The 16,222-nt window shown below is 33.9% G+C and overlaps 1 protein-coding gene across 1 annotated transcript in view; it reads left to right on the top strand.

Annotated features, from left to right (window-relative positions):
- MALRD1 (MAM and LDL receptor class A domain containing 1) overlaps positions 1–16,222 on the top strand; it is a 283,122-nt gene that overhangs the window by 156,850 nt on the left and 110,050 nt on the right. The window contains exon 29 of the mRNA XM_035319205.1: positions 16,002–16,182. Coding sequence (XP_035175096.1) covers positions 16,002–16,182 — 181 coding nt within the window. The remainder of the gene's footprint in view (positions 1–16,001; positions 16,183–16,222) is intronic.

Genomic DNA, 16,222 nt, shown 5'->3' with positions numbered 1-16,222 from the left:
GAAAGGAAAGGAAAGGAAAGGAAAGGAAAGGAAAGGAAAGGCAGTGGTTATGTTTTTGTTGTTGTTGTTGTTTTTCTGTAATTTATTTCACAAAGATAGAGGTATCTGATTCCAATTTGTTTTATGCAAGGGTCAGACTAGACAGGTTTTAGCACCTGTTATGCTGTGAGTAATCTATATGTGTATTTGTATGTTGACCCTTTTGCGTTAGGTAATGACGAATTAAATGGAAGATGAAAGGCTGCTTTAAGTAGTTGTTAAATCGTTGCATGCACTGACATTCTGCCATGGTGGCAGAGACAACCATTCACAGCAGTCAACATAAGAAGAACTTTGAGTAACCTCAGTTTCTTTCCACTGTCTTACTTACCATGGAGACATACCTTTCCATAACCTGATAACTTTGTATTACCTGCCTATGAGAGGGTTAGTGCAGAGAAAAATTGTCTGCAGTCTCATGGAGACTCCATAGGCCATTCATAGTTGTTACACTATCTCATAATGATGAGATACCATACCCAAAGGAATAAGATGCTGTGGGAGAGAGATTTTTAATCATCAGGTAAAATTTAAGAGTGAAAGAATATGGTTAAAACTGAGTATAAGAACAGAACTGCAAAACATAAAGCAATAAGAGATATTATTAAAATTTGATTGTCTATTGAGAAGCCTTCTTGCATACTGACTCCTTAGCTAGTGAAATTGGCCTCTACAGCCTAATCTGATATACTGTCCTTTTCTTATTCCCTTAATAGAAAGAAACAAACTCAGAAAGTACCAAATGCTTTGCATGACCTGCAGTTGAGATGAAAGGTCTTGTTGTTTGTTTTCTCATCCTTTTATTTTATTATTATTATTATTTAAGCTGGAAAATTCAGGTGGTTATCCAAACAAACTGGACATTTTCTTTATTTTCCTGTTTCCTTGATTAACATATGTATGCTTTATTTTTCTTGATTATGTTGCAATTACAGCTCTAAACTTAATCTTCTTTCCCATCTTTAATCAGTGGCATAACTTGATAAAACAAATGGCATTCTGTTAATTGCACACACTTAACAGTTTTGCATAAAATACATATAAGAAAAATAAATGTACAAGAATAATGAATTGAGAAAGGAGCTGCAAAATACTACACAAACTTGCATGTGATCCCTGCCAAGTTTATCAGATTCAGTCCGTAAGTCTACGTGGAGATTGCTTGTGATGTTATCCTAGTGCCACATCCTGAGTGCCCTCTGTCCGGGCTCCCTGTAAAGTTGTGCTTTATTCTTGCATGTATCTGAATCTCCCTTGAGAGATGGAGTAGTCTCTGATACAGTAGAAAGGATTGAAGAATTAGGCCTATGAAAGGGCCGGTGTAAATTTCCCACAGGAGGAAGCCATAGGACATGCACCCTTGAAACAGAAATACCACATGCAGCATAGGGCATCCCTGCACATAAATTCAGACTCATCTTATGGACCCTTGGCTCATTATTGATAACTAGTGTAAAGACACAAGAAAGATATGTAATATCTCACTTTTAAAAGATAAAATAGTCTTGCAGGTAGAACTAAAATATCTTATGATGCCGTATACACTAGAAATTTGAATAATGTAATATTATGAACTTGTGTGAAGTTACTGATGAATTTTGGAAAGGAGAGAAGCTGAAAAACTGAACAAAGATCACTTTCACAATAATTTCACCAACTGTGAAATGTAGACATTACTTTTTGTGAAGATATCTTCAAAAGGCGACTTCTTGGGTAATTGGTGTAAGTGTAATTTTCATATCTCAATATATATAAGCATGGTACTTGTTCATTGGGTATAAACTATATGCTGATTTGGAATTTAAGGCTTGTGAGCTTTAATTGTTCAAAGACTAGCATCACTAAAATATAAATTTATTAAATACAACTCTGGGCCCCTTAGTTTAAGAAGGACAGGGAACTGCTTGAGAGAGTCCAGTGCAAAACCACAAAGATGATTAAGGGAGTGGAGCATCTCCCTTACGAGGAATGACTGAGGGAGCTGGATCTGTTTAGCTTGGAGAAGAGATTGAGGGGTGACCTTATTAATGTTTAAAAATATGTAAAGGATGTGTGTCAGGAGGACAGAGCCAGGCTCTACTTGGTGACATCCAATGGGCAATGACAACGGGCAATGGATGAAAGCTGGAACATAGGAGGTTCCACTTAAATATGAGACAAAACCTTTTCACAGTGAGGGTGACAGAACAGCAGAACAGGCTGCCCAGGGGGCTGTGGAGGTATTCAAAACCCGTCTGGATGCATTCCTGTGTGACTTGATCTAGGTGTTCCTGCTCCAGAAGGGGGTTGAACTAGATGATCTTTCAAGGTCCCTTCCAACCCCTAACATTCTGTGATTGTGTGAAATTTAAAATAATGATCCTTTCTAAATTTTTTAAATAAAAGTAAATTTCCTATATAATCTGTTATAATAAATAAAGACACTGTCAAAAAACATTATGAATATTTTACATTCCAAGGCTCAAGATTTATAAAGATTGGCAGTCGTGCCCTAGACTGTATTAATGCATCCTCCTTGTGATAAATGAATGGTAATACCATGTAAGCAGGGAAGAAAATGGGAATGAAAATGACAAGTGTTGTAAACAGCCTATGTGGTAAGAAAATAGCTCCCAAATGAAGTTCTTGAATTTAAAGTTTGAAAGGAAGAAATTAAGAACATTCTTAGCTCAGTTGCAGATGTGCAATGGCATGTATATGAAAAAGGCAGGATATGGGAAAATATTTTAAGTTGACTTAGTATTTGTATTCCTATCTTTAATGCCTGTTAATGAGATTAGCTAAATTATCAATTAGTTTGTTATAAATTGTGTTTTGTTGTTTGAAATTACAGTGAAATGGGCCAGGAACACAATGTATATTTGGCTGCATTAATACATCAAGGCACAAAGAATTTTGCAACTTTTCAGTAATTTGTTTAGTCATGTATTCTTTACATTTATACCTTCGCATCTGGGCAGCTAAAAATATTATATTTTCAACTGAATGTTGGTGTGATAAAGCTGCTCTGCCATTTATCCAATTAAAATCTGCAGCCTATGTATCTATACTAGATGTTATTTGTTTTTCATCTCAGCTGCTCACTGCTGCCTTCCACTGACTAGCAGAACCTAGTATCCTGCAGTTTTCTAACTTCATGTGGTTTAATTTGTATGGGAGAAGAGGTTCTTTGAACAATAATTTTTTATGTGATCCAGAAGTAGTATTTAAATTTTGATACATGAACCATCTACTTCATTTCATTGATCAGTGAACAGAAGATGACTCTTGTTATTTATGACATGGAAATACTCATTAGATTTGAAGGATTCTGCTGTGCACAACATTACTCTTGAGAAGTTTGACAGTGTGATTCAGTTTAGAATTGTGTTCAATGGGAGTCCAGAGGGAATATGTTATCAAAAAGTTTATTGGCAGTCACAAAATGATTTAAGTGTATTTCCTTCTCTACACACCAGATGTGTTCTTCAAGTGTTCCTAAAAGAATGACAGTTCTGCATTTTTTAGTGTATATTTATTTATTTATTCATTCCTGGCTGCTTTAGGATTTTGTGGGCTATGGTAAGGAAATAAAAATTAATAACAATATAAGTCTCCCCTGATTTACCAGCTGCACTTTTTTGTTAGTTAGTTTGTTTGTTTTTTGTTTTGCCTTAGAGCCTTAGACTTTGCCCAAGTCATTAGTGTAGTGTGGTAGTGTCTTTAAGTCAGTATTTGTGGAAGTTAATCTCTGTACAAATTGCTGTCTCCTTCCAAGCTGCACCAAGATACTTTTTTTTTGTACAGAGAAATGAGGTGTTTCTTCAGGTAGGATTTGAAATCTCTTGATTGTAGTGATGCAGTGAGACCACTCCAAAGAGGTCAGCTATCTTGAAGAGATCTAAGAGTCAATCTTTTCAGTTTGAAAAGAAGAATTGTACTGTGAGTAGATGAAGATCCTGAAAGGCCTTACAAATGATATCTAAAGAAGGTGTGGTCATATGAAGAAGAAAAGTGCAGGAAACATAGTAAGACAAAAGAAGGCACACTGCCATCCCAAAACATGTTAAGGTAACTTAAAACATACCATCTAGTTCACCTGTCTAAATATGCCAATCTGGTGGTTAAAAGTCTTTGGTAGTACATCTTGTATGCTACTGATGGAGAAACTTCTTACTTCATTGTAATACATCCTCTTTCATATAGACTGAATTTCTGCTGTAGGAGGAGTGGGAAAGGCACGTTCTCCCACAAATCTACTGGAATTATCTCATTCCAGTTGTTTTGTCACTCAGTGTTTATATATATATATATATATATATATATATATATATTCCTAGTGTCGCAGTGTTTCTTTAGTTCACACAAGGAGATTTATATTTCTGTGATAATTAGTTCTATGTTTATTTGCTGTAGGGAATGAATCCATTTAGAAAATGCAGACAATGCTTCTGCTTCTTCACTGTCTGTAACATATAGAGAAAAGCTGAAAAAGTGGAAATGGGAAACTAGGGTTATCACAGTTACTAAAACTAAAACAGAAGTGGATTGTGCAACAACTGAACAACTGTTGCATTTGGAAGAAATATCTGATGGATCCCAGTATGGATCCCTTGTTTTTTCATTGAAGGCTAAAAAGTTAATGGGAGAAGCTCTGCCAAACCCTTTTGTGATCCTGTAAGGAGGGAATAAATGCCACTGAATTTCCTGCTGTTTCTTAGCTCTATTTATATTTGTTTGACAGGTTGAAAGTTATTATAAATTCTCTTTTATACGTTTGAAGTCTGGCTGATGCTTGTTTTCAGACCTATCATTTTGCCTCTGTGTCATACAGCCAATTATTTCTATGTTACAACAGGAAAGAAATCTTAGATTTCTGCACTTTCTCCAGCAATTAGATTAATTTTTAAAGAAATACATTAAGATTGCAAGACCTGCTGTTAAATTATAATCTGTCACAATATGGATGGGACACCTGTGACTGGAAGTCATAAACGCCTGCCATGGAGACACTGTGTCAGGCACCCAGGCCTCTCTCTGCTGCTGGTGGAATTTTACTCACTGTTTAAGGGAGACCTGTGTGTGATTTATCTCTGTAAGCATCTCCAAGAGGTCAAATGACAGTGACTATTGCTTTCCGTATAGCTTCCTGTAGACATGTAACTATATATAGTATATCTTAATACACGGTAATATGCAGCATTCTGTGGGTGAATTTGTGTACATTCTGGAATGCTATTGGATAAATATTCGAGTTTTAGATATTTCACTAAGTATATTGAATATTTTCATAGATATATCACATTTATGCTGGCAATTTAAACACCAAGATCTCATAAATCTTACAAACTTTATCTTCTACATCCGTAATTTTATATATACTTATATACTTATAACTTTATATGTTTTTGAACATGTAAAGTAATTTATATGTTTTTGAACATGTAAAGTCACTGGTGAGAGAAGTAGGGAAAGAGATGGAATCTCATTGAAGTGCTTAAATATAATGAAAAATGTCAGTTATGAGAGCCCTCAATTTGTAGAGAATATATTTTATAACTGCAGTTTAAAGGTTTTTTGTTTGTTTGTTTGTTTGTTTGTTTTGTCATTCTCTATGAAATAAATAACTGTATCCATCAAATATTGCAGAGATGGGGCTTTCACATGCCTCTTAAAGATGTCTCTTTGCTCAGGATCAACTCAGTGTGGCTTAAAAATATGTAATCAAGTCTTGACTATTTAAAGAGCTTGCCATTTTTTTCAGCCTTAGTGTTTTGATTCCCCTGAGTCTGTCCAGTTCATCTAATACCCTAGAAGATCTGTTCCATATTTCTACAATCCCAAAAGCTGCAAAAGCTTTCACCATGGCAGGTATCTGGGGTTGGGGATGAGTGGGAGGGAGGTCTGTGCTTACCAGTTCCCTCCACTATGGGTGCTCTGAGGTTAGGATGCAGCCTGGATGTCACCTCAGGTTCTAAAGCTGTTAAGGGCAAGTAGCTTGTACTTGGAAAACAAATTTGAAGCCTATCTCTCATTCAGTATCCCAACTGATAAAAGAGGACACTAATGTATACTTCTTTAAGAGAAAAAATTATCTAAAATATGGTTCTTAAAGAAAAAGAAGTCATTTAAAGAGTTGTCAAGACTATTTTGAAGGTACTTGCTTTTACACTTGAGATCTGGGGAAGATGAGTTAAAGCTGATAAACAAAAACTGAAAGTGGAATATGGTTTTGCCTCTCACATATTCCAATATAGTGACTTCAACATATGCTCCTTCTTCCTGCTTATAAGAGGAAAACTATGACATTTTTAAGTTATCTCACATCTGCAAATGTTTTTCTTTTTTTTTTTTTTTTTTATGAGTTTGATTCATAAACTTCTGTGACATCTGTTACTGTATATGTTGTGCATTTTTTTTAGGCAGTCAGTATAAATAAAGGTTTAACTTTTCTATCATAGTCCAAGGAATTTAGCACTGCATGATGCCTAGCATACTGTCTTTACATTGGCATTACAGGTTCTTGTAATAGTTGCCCAAAATTTTTCTAGTTTTTATGTTATTTCCCATATGAGTTTACTTTTCCAGAGAATTATAGTTGCCTCAATACTAAGATGGGAATAAACTGAGGAAACCTTTAAAACATGATTAAAACAAAGGTGTGGCAAAGTTTCAGACAAAGTGAAACTAAATTACTCATTATGTTAATTGTCTTATAAAATGTTTTTGATGCTTTCGTTAGTCTTTGCAGTAAAACTAAAGTAAGAAAAAAAGAAGGGAGGGAAGGGAAGGGATCACAGTTGTATCCTTTAATCTACCTAAAAAAGAAAAAAAAAAATCACACAAAGGTGAATTATTCAAGGGAATAAAGAAGAAATTTTTGTACATGAGGATAAAGGAGGGCAGAGAAACTAAGGCAGGAGGTAGTAGTACAAGGTGCATAATGAATACTCTTTTAAAAAAGAGGAGCCATTTTATTGCACTGTTCTGACTGGTAAGGGTAACATAGAATATGAAGATGTATTTGGACAACCTAAACGTAAATATATATGATGTCAAGCGTATCAGGGGATCTATAAGTATGCAAACAAGAAAGAAGTGTGTTTGCTTGGTTATAAATGAAAGCCAACTACAATGAAATCTAACAGATTTAACAGTTGTGACAGGATAAATCAAGTTTTTAAGAAGATGATACTGATGGAATATTTCGAAGACAATCAGTAAATTATTATTGTATTCCCAGTATAGATATTTTTTCCAAAATAAGATTTTTTTAGCAATAACTTCATTTTTTCAACTTGTCATTCCTTGAAATAACTACCTCCATGGAACAAAATTATGTCTCCAAATGAATTACCAGTCACTTTTTATCAAGGTGTTTTTGATACTGGCTTTTCTCAACTCTGCATTTACAGCAATTAAGAAAGAGCAGAATCTCACCATTTAGCTACTAGCCACAAGTGCTGGCACTCTCAACAGGGTGAGCTGTTAATGCCTTCTGATACTCTGAAGGAATTCACTATGAGATTCCTGAATTCCTCAACTCGTGACTTTTTTGAAAAAAAAGAGGAATGTCATCAGTGGTATAATTTTTATCAAAATTGCTCATTATGATGAATATTCTTTTATAATAGTAATGTTAATTTTTAAAATTAAAATTATGGACAAAATATTTCAGAGAGTGAAAATCATCTTACTGCTTTGCACAAAGGAGAAAATGAAAGGGATGGATGAATGGGCTTTGTCATTATTATTACGTAAACCTGCTGATACTAATATATGCAAACTGTCTAATAAAAGGCTCAGCGGCTGAAATATCAGTGTTTCATCTTGCTGTTTTCATTTTTTCTATAATGCACTGTGGAAATGCAATTATATGATTTTGTGAGTTATTCTTTAAAGTGAAGCCAATTTTTCATGCATGTTAATGTATTTATGCAGTATACATTTTGCCTGGATCAAATAATTTCTTAAAGATACCATTTGATCAGTTTGAAGTTTCTTTTTCCATTGTTTTTATAGAAGGCAGAGGCATACTAAATAGCATTTCTGGTTTTTGTCAAAATATAACTGAAAAATTAGAGAGAAACTTATTTTTAATGAACTATTTTCAGCACTGAGAATCATAAATCTCCATTGAAGTAATTTTGACTTGAGTAAGCTCATCACTCTCCACTGATATATTCCTAAAGTAAAACTTGTTGTTTCATTACTCATCACTTACATTTTCCTGCCTTTTGAGACACTAAACTGTAGACTGCTAAATTCTGTTATCTGCTTCTTCCTTCCCCCTTTTTTATTTACTGTACTAGTTACCCCTCTTTCTCTTAATATTTCAAAATCTCTCAGCATAGTGATAGAAATTGTAAAGTTCAACTTTTGTTTAAAGTTCAACTTTTGGAATTATACGTTTGATGCAGAACTTCAATCTTCAGATAATGCACAGTAATTTTTGAAATGCAATAGTTATGTTAACCACAAGTCTCTGCAAGCTTATTTAAAGAGAGGGACAAATTTTCAAAGCAGTAGCTAAAAGAAGAATAGTATGTAGCTATTGTTGTACTGGATTTTTCTACACGATTAACAACGTGTACAAATGACTTTGCCTTCTTTATTTGCCTTCTTTGCATACACTTAGGAACTTACACTTACTATACAGAGTACATGTCTTTCTCTAAATAAAGTAGACTGTCAAAACTGAGAAGACTTGAACTGTTTGTACTGAATTGTTATCATCATGGTGATTGACAGCATGCCAGAGGACACGTGCATAACTCACATCTTCATTACCTTATTATCTGCTCTTACCTTTGTTCATGTCACCAGTGTCCTGAAAAATCTCCTTATATTTCTTCATCTTGATATTTTTTTCCTGTATTAAGACATTTTTAATTCTTTTTCAGCTTGGGTTTCTCAGACTGTCGTCATACAGTCTAAGAAACCAGCTGAAATCTCCCCCAGGGCTATCCGATCATGACCCCAATGGGAGTGTTCTAAATATGTAGACTTTTCTTTTGAGTTATTCTTGGGCATTGTCCATAATCTCCAACACTGAAAATTTCAAAACATTAGATAGTTCTGTCAGACTTCTGCTGCCACTGAATCAGGGAAAAAAAAAAAAAAAAAATTTCTTTAATTAATAATAACCACCAAAAACAGAAAAGCATAAAAAAAAAAATTAATAAAGCTTTTTCATATTTTTTCTGGGAAAAAAAAAAAAAAAAAAAAAAAAAAAAAAAAGGAAAAAATGAAAGAAAAAAAAAAAGAAAAGAAAAGTGAACATAAATTTCAAATCCTAGATGAAGAAATATTGACTCAGGTTAATACTTTCACTGATTTAAATTATTGTAATAAGTTGATACTGTATGTGGATTATCTACCCGATGTAGAACTTGTTTTGTTTGAACAAAATACGAGGTAAGTCATGGCAGGGTTATTACTTTTTTAAAAATAATTTAAGCAATATACTTTTAGGAAGCTAAGTTTTAAGAGAAAATTGGTGAGAAATTAAAAGAGTTAGAATCTGTCAAGTACTTTGCCAAGTACTTTGAAAACTTTAGGTGAAGAAGACAATTCACTTTTTTTTTTTTTTTTTTTTTCATTTTAAGATAGATTCTGCTAGAAAGCATCATTCGGTTTTATTGCAGTTATGTGCATTTTTTTTTTTTTTTTCCAAGAACATATGAAAGACTTAGTCCTAGGAGCCAATATCTTTAAAAATATACAAGTATTCTGTGTGCTGCAGTGTGCAGAGGTAAAGACTGCCAAAATCTATTTAGAAGTTGCTAAGCACCTACTGAAAATAGGGCTAACTCTCAAGCAGTGAGGACTAAATAAGTAGATAGATAGTGCTAAAAATGTCAGAAAAGATATTCACTGATTTGTGATTTAGAGAGCCACTGCTTCACAGAAAATGTCTTAAAATTTTGGGCAAATTAGGAAAAGTTGTGTTTTTTCTTCCTGATATGTCTTTTTTATTGGATGTACTTTTAAAAGTGCAGGACTGTGCTCCACTCCTTGCTGACTAAAAGGGGGAAGCAGAGAAGCAGTATTTGTGCAATGCCCCCACTTTAAACTACATGGCCAGCAATCAAAAAGCTTTAATCATGACATTACTGTGAAGAAAATAAAACTTCATTAAAAACATATTTATTAGTAAACTTAACTTGTACATCATGAAAATACTTTTGATTCTGAACCAAGAAGACATAGACTGAAAAATAAACTGCCTTCCTGAAATACTTGTGTGAAACAGAAGGATTAGCATGCATGAAAAAGTTGATAACTGAAAAGTGACAGTTAAACTTGCATCATGTTGCTTCTATAATATGTTTTTGTGCTTTGTATAGCATATATTCTGCTTAAAAAATCTGTATGGCAACAGTTTGTCAGGAAGATGCTGTTTTCAAATGAATGTGAAAGCAAAGGAGAAAAGCTTTTTCCTAAATGTTTAAAAATAATTTCAAAAGTCAAAATAGTTCCACAGAAAAATTTCAGGAAGCGTTTTGATACTGTCAATCTGAAGTGTCTTTATATAGTAATAATAAACAGTTAATGTTTTTTGATTATTCATTTAAAAATATTCTCTCTCTGATTAAAAAGCCCTCTAGTATGTTTGATTTGAGGAGTCCAGGAATATTTAGCAAATGTTTTTATTGCCTCCATCCATTTGGTAAGCTCGGCTTCATTTCCTGTGGCTCTACTGAAACAAATATCAATGTAAATGAGCCAGGGAAAGATTCTGAATTCCTTTCAGCTCACAACATGAATAGGAGAGGTACGGACTGAGAGCAAAACCTGGGTTTTGTTGCTATTTCACTGCAGAATTAACAAAGCAGATATTCTCATGTCAGAACCTTTATATTCAAGCTGGAATTCTTAGTGTATTTCTCTGGTGGAGAGTGGATTCATAAAAACTTTCCAATATCTTGTGAGGGAGAATTACATGTTCCTATTGCATGGTCTGGATTCAGTTTCTAATATTGTTCTGACTGCATTAGAAATGTAGCCTTAAGAATAATAGTGGCCTCTGCTGCATAGGGAAAATGTTAAACCCAGCCACAAAGTAAAAGGAATTCTATGAGAGGAATAAATTCTTCCCTTTCCTTCATTGTTAGTGTCCTCAAGTGAGTTCATGAGGATATCGAGACCAGTAAGATATGCTATATCCCCATTAGGTTCTCAGAAGAGTGGTTGTAAGCACTTAGATCATCATTCAGATGAAGGCAAGCATGGAGAAGATTCTGAATTGCCATGTAATGAAATTGTTAAGAAATATTCCCCTCAGAGTATCAGAGGGTAGGTAAAAAAAATCCTTTGCATATGAGTAGGAATTTTCCAATATGGCAAGACATATAATTGTACAGATCTAAACAGTTCATGGTTTTCTTGGACAGTCATTCTCCCACTCTTTGACAACCTTTATCGATGAGCATGATGGGACAGTGGAAGACCAGGACTTAACTGCTACAAGTCAATAGAAATATATCTTTTAAACGTTAAACTTTCCCTAAGGTTGGTTTATCACCTCGGCTTGGCCTTCCACTGTGTTCGACCCATAGAGGGCAGTGACATACAATTAATAACAACTTTTTAGAGTATGAAACAAAAACATCCTCTTCACTTACGGTTTTAGTAGTATCAGTGTGTGTTTTGGGGAAGAAAAATATCAACCTGACAATTTAGTATGAACAGAAAAAAAAATGGTGGTTGTCATGTATTAAAAGTGATGTGGTATTGTTAAGGTCTGTTTACTTTTATACACACAGTTTTCTGGATGCTGTTTCTTATGTTTCTTTGAAACCTCTCCTTAGGCTGAGAGTGGTAGGGTGGTAATAGTGCAAGTGATGCAAGTATCTTATCATTGTGCTTAGCTGGAGTGGAAGTGCTGGCAACAATGCACATGGGAAAGTGGATAATGACCTGGATTTAGATATGAAAGGGAGAAGTTAAGGGAAGTCAGAGTGTGAGGTGAACAAAACTGAACTGGAAGGAAGGCCAAGGTGAATGTTGTGATATGTAAGAAAGATACACATACGGCTTTGATACAAATGTACTGGCATGAGGAAAAGAGACTAGCTTGAGCTCAAGCAACTGTAGCAAAGAAGGGAGTGTGTTGCACAGGGTATGATGTTTACAATGCAGAAGAGGGCTGAAACCACAGATGTGGATGAGTGGCAGAAAGACAGATCATAGATTTTTTATTATTATCATTAGATATATATATATATAATTTTTACAGGATTACGTGCAGCTAGACTTCTGCAAGTTTACCTACCTTAGTAGGAAAATAGGATTTTTACCCTGACCAGTAGCCAGCATGATCAACTCCCACACATGGACAGTGTTGATATTATCGGCCAAAGCCACAAATCTTATTTGTCTTTTATCAGTCTAGTGGAGCATAGAGTTAGACTGGACCTGTTGTCATCAGGCCAGGCAGAAGAGCAATCCAGACACTCCATATATGTATGTGTCAGTAGAGCAGCCTCACCAAAACAGAAAGAAAGGTGACTCTGTGGCCTCAAGCCTCCTCTATGCTGAGATAGATTTCTTCTGATTGTCATATATCTCTTGTACATTAATACATGCAGATTGGAATGAAAAAAAAAAAAAAAAAAAAAAAAAAAAAAAAAAAGATCATAGGATTTCTGGATGCAATAGGGAGGTCACAGCTCAGATTTCCTCCCAACCCCTGGCCACATTTATGTTTTTGAAGCAAACGCATTCCAAAGATATGAAAGAAATGCCAAAGCACCAGACAGATTAAATGAATAAAGAAAACAAAATAATAATTCATAGCATGGAATCTGAAAAGAGTAAAAACTATGATTCCCATATGCCAAGTATGTATCCAAAAAAATGTATATATCCCCTTGGCTATATCCCTTAGCCAAGCCAGCTACACTGTCTGGACTTGGGGAGGAGATCTGACAGCCTGCCTGTCACTCCTTTTCCTACCTCTTTTTAGTTGTTTCACGCAGACAGTGTGTTTGTATTTTTGAAGGGACTTTGCACTCCAGATTAGAACAGCCTACATTTACTTCTGTAGGGGATGTGTTTTTTTGTTTGTTTGTTTGTTTGTTTTGTTTTGTTTTTTCCATTTTGCTCTATAGAGCTATAGCTGAGCAAGGAATAATCAGCCTTTCATGCTTTTTGAAATGCTGCTGTTGTATAGGAACTGCTACTGTTGAACTCAGAGAAAGAAATGGCTTTCTGTTCTGTTTTGTTAGCATACCCATATTTGACACTTTGTGAAATGCAAGGACATGAACACCTTTGTTTGTTTATTTTGTTTTTACTTTTTGTAAAATTTCTATTTGAAAAATCTTCATTCTAGCAAAAAGTTTGCTACATATTTCAATGTCTCTCTAGGAGATGTGAAGGGGGGAAGAGAAAAGAAAATAATAATAATAAAAATGATCTAGTTCCTGTAAGTGCATAAAGACTTGATATTTCATGGTTATGCCACCGTGGCTATCAACACAACTGAGGCTCATATTATGGTTAACTATGCTTCATTTAGCATTTTCTGAATTTATATAAATATTTATCTGTGTACATTGAAAGAAGTTCCACTGACTTCTATATATCTGAACTTAAACATGCAATTTTTTATAGATTTGGAGATTAATGTTGCGATACATAAAAGTTTTGAATGTTTCTATCTCATTAAAATGCATAAATTGAAAGGAATTCCCTTATTAAGTCTTCTAAATTCACTATTAATACACAGCACTGAACTGCTGTTGTAAAATTAATGAGTAGTTTCTTATAGATAATGTCTGAGATTTTATTTTTTCAATTTTCCAAGGGCAGACAAAAGAGTTTCCAGAAACAACAAATGAATAAAGTGTTGAAAAGTGCTTTTCTTCTAAGATTTGTTTCGTATTCCATGTTGGAGACCTTAAAGCCAAATATAACTCATCATAACCATGCATTTTATTCTTGTCATGGGTAGATGGAAGATGTTTTCAGACTAAACAAATTATCCCAATATATGTAATACTCTTTTGGAGGTTATTCAAATAGTTTAAAATCAAGGGAATAGAGGCTTCAGAGTTACCAGAATAATGAAGTTATATTGTTGACTGCATATTTGATGAACAAAAATAATGAGTAAATTTCTTAGATTTGTAAAACTGTTTTACCACTACTAAAATCAGCATCAACTACAGTACTTACTATTGTTGAGCTCTTTGTTAATGTAGTTTCCTCTACAATTTGTTTCCAGGTAGAAATTTAAGTGGAATTTTTATAAAAGGTCTAGTATTCATTCTGGTTTCAATCCAACTAACTTGGATTGATTATCAGCCAACTGATAATATAGGCAGCTATATTGAAAGCCTATTGAATTAACGAATCTCTGATATGATGGCATATAAAAGTCAGGAGTTTCACTGTGAGAAATACATTGTGAGTATCATAACCAGTTGTCATATGTGGACTTAGTGGTGCAAAGCACCAACAATGTCCTATTATGTTATTTTCTCTTTGTTTGAGCTTTAAACCAATGAGACATCACTGAAGAAGCAATGCCTAAGACTGCCTCTGTACTTGTTTGTGTGATCAATCATCATGACTTACAAAGAGATGTTATTGCTGCTGGTGCAATACCATTAGGTATACACCAATAGATTTGTTCAGCTTAATATTTATGGAGTAAAAGTTTCACACAGTCACACACAGTTACGGAGATCATTCCTGGTGTTTTCTTTTATATTTAACAATTTAATTAATAAATATGTATATAAATTAAATAATTAAACATATTTATTAATGAAGATTTTCCAAAACACAAAAATGCCATCATCAAGCTGTAACTCAGTAACTATGCTATGGTAGGTTTAAGGACCTCCTTTCAAAAGGTATCAATAATTCTGTGAATTCCCTGGTTCAGAAACAGCTAATATATTTTTGTCCATGCTTGTCTGCACTTTCTTATTCAGCATACAATATCAAAAGCACCCAGCTTCATTTTCTCATCATAAATATGCATAAGACAATCTTATTAACATAAATCTGATCTAACAGGTTCACTATATAGAAAGAAATGTAAGTCTTTTACTTCCCTCGCTATTTTTTACTGTTGTAACTGTTTTCCTTAGATCTTCTTTCTTCATGTACTGCTTTCTTAGAGCCTTTGTTATGCATTACATTTGCTTGTTTACTGCATTGCACAGTGTTTTTATTAGCCCTAGATGGAGTACTAATGGGTTTTGGTAAAAAAAAAGAAAAAAAAAAGAAAAAAAAAAGAGCAAAAAGTGTCTGGTTTATGATTTGGATGATTAGACATACAGTCATAAAGAATTTAAATTGGGACATATAAAAACTTTTGCAAATATTTATTGCTGGTGTCGTCATCTATATGGATCATCTATTCACAGCAATTGAAACTGGTACATCTGCATTCTAATACCACTATTAAAAATGATGCATGTTTTTTGCTGCTGACTTGTCAGTTAGGTGATATGATTGAATATTTAAGGATTTTTTTTAATATATTAGCATATTTGAAAGTCAGAATGTTCTTATTTAACTTCAGATAAACTATACTAAACATGAATATTTGACATTTGTTAGTTGTTTCCCCTTGTACTACCTTTGTCACAATTATTAAAGATTTTTCTTATCAGATACCCTAATTTTAAAATGGAAAAACAACCTTGCATTTAGTAATGTATTCAAAGCACAAAGCTTCTCAGTATTATATAAATTTAAATACTACTCTACCAAAATGTTTGGGAGTTCAATCATACACACAGTAATTTCTGTATCAAGACTTGATCTATTATTGATGTTTGTGATTTCTATGGTAATCATCTCATTTTGCTATTTTTCTTTAAATCCTGGCAAAGCATATGTTTACCATTTCTTGACAAAAATGAAGGGGCATGTTACACTTCCTATGTTTTTATACAAAAACTGGTATTTGATAGTCCATGCTTATGTGTTTTACTGTATATATTTTATTCAAATTTCAGACTGATGTTGGAACAGTGAAAATATGGAGTGAATCAGGAAATCATGGTGATGAATGGAACAAAGTTAAGTTACACTTGGGGAAGCTGAGAAATTTTGAAGTTATCTTTGAAGGCATTCGTACCAGAGACCTAGGAGGAGGAGCAGCAATAGATGACATAGAGTTCAACAACTGTACCACAGGTAAGTTCAAGAGGGAAGTTTCTAGAGGGATGCTAAAAGG

Source organism: Oxyura jamaicensis, chromosome 2 (genome assembly GCF_011077185.1).
Source record: "Oxyura jamaicensis isolate SHBP4307 breed ruddy duck chromosome 2, BPBGC_Ojam_1.0, whole genome shotgun sequence".
NCBI lineage: Eukaryota > Metazoa > Chordata > Aves > Anseriformes > Anatidae > Oxyura > Oxyura jamaicensis.
The sequence above is the reverse complement of the archived record's forward strand: the minus strand, read 5'-3'. Positions and strand labels throughout refer to the sequence as shown.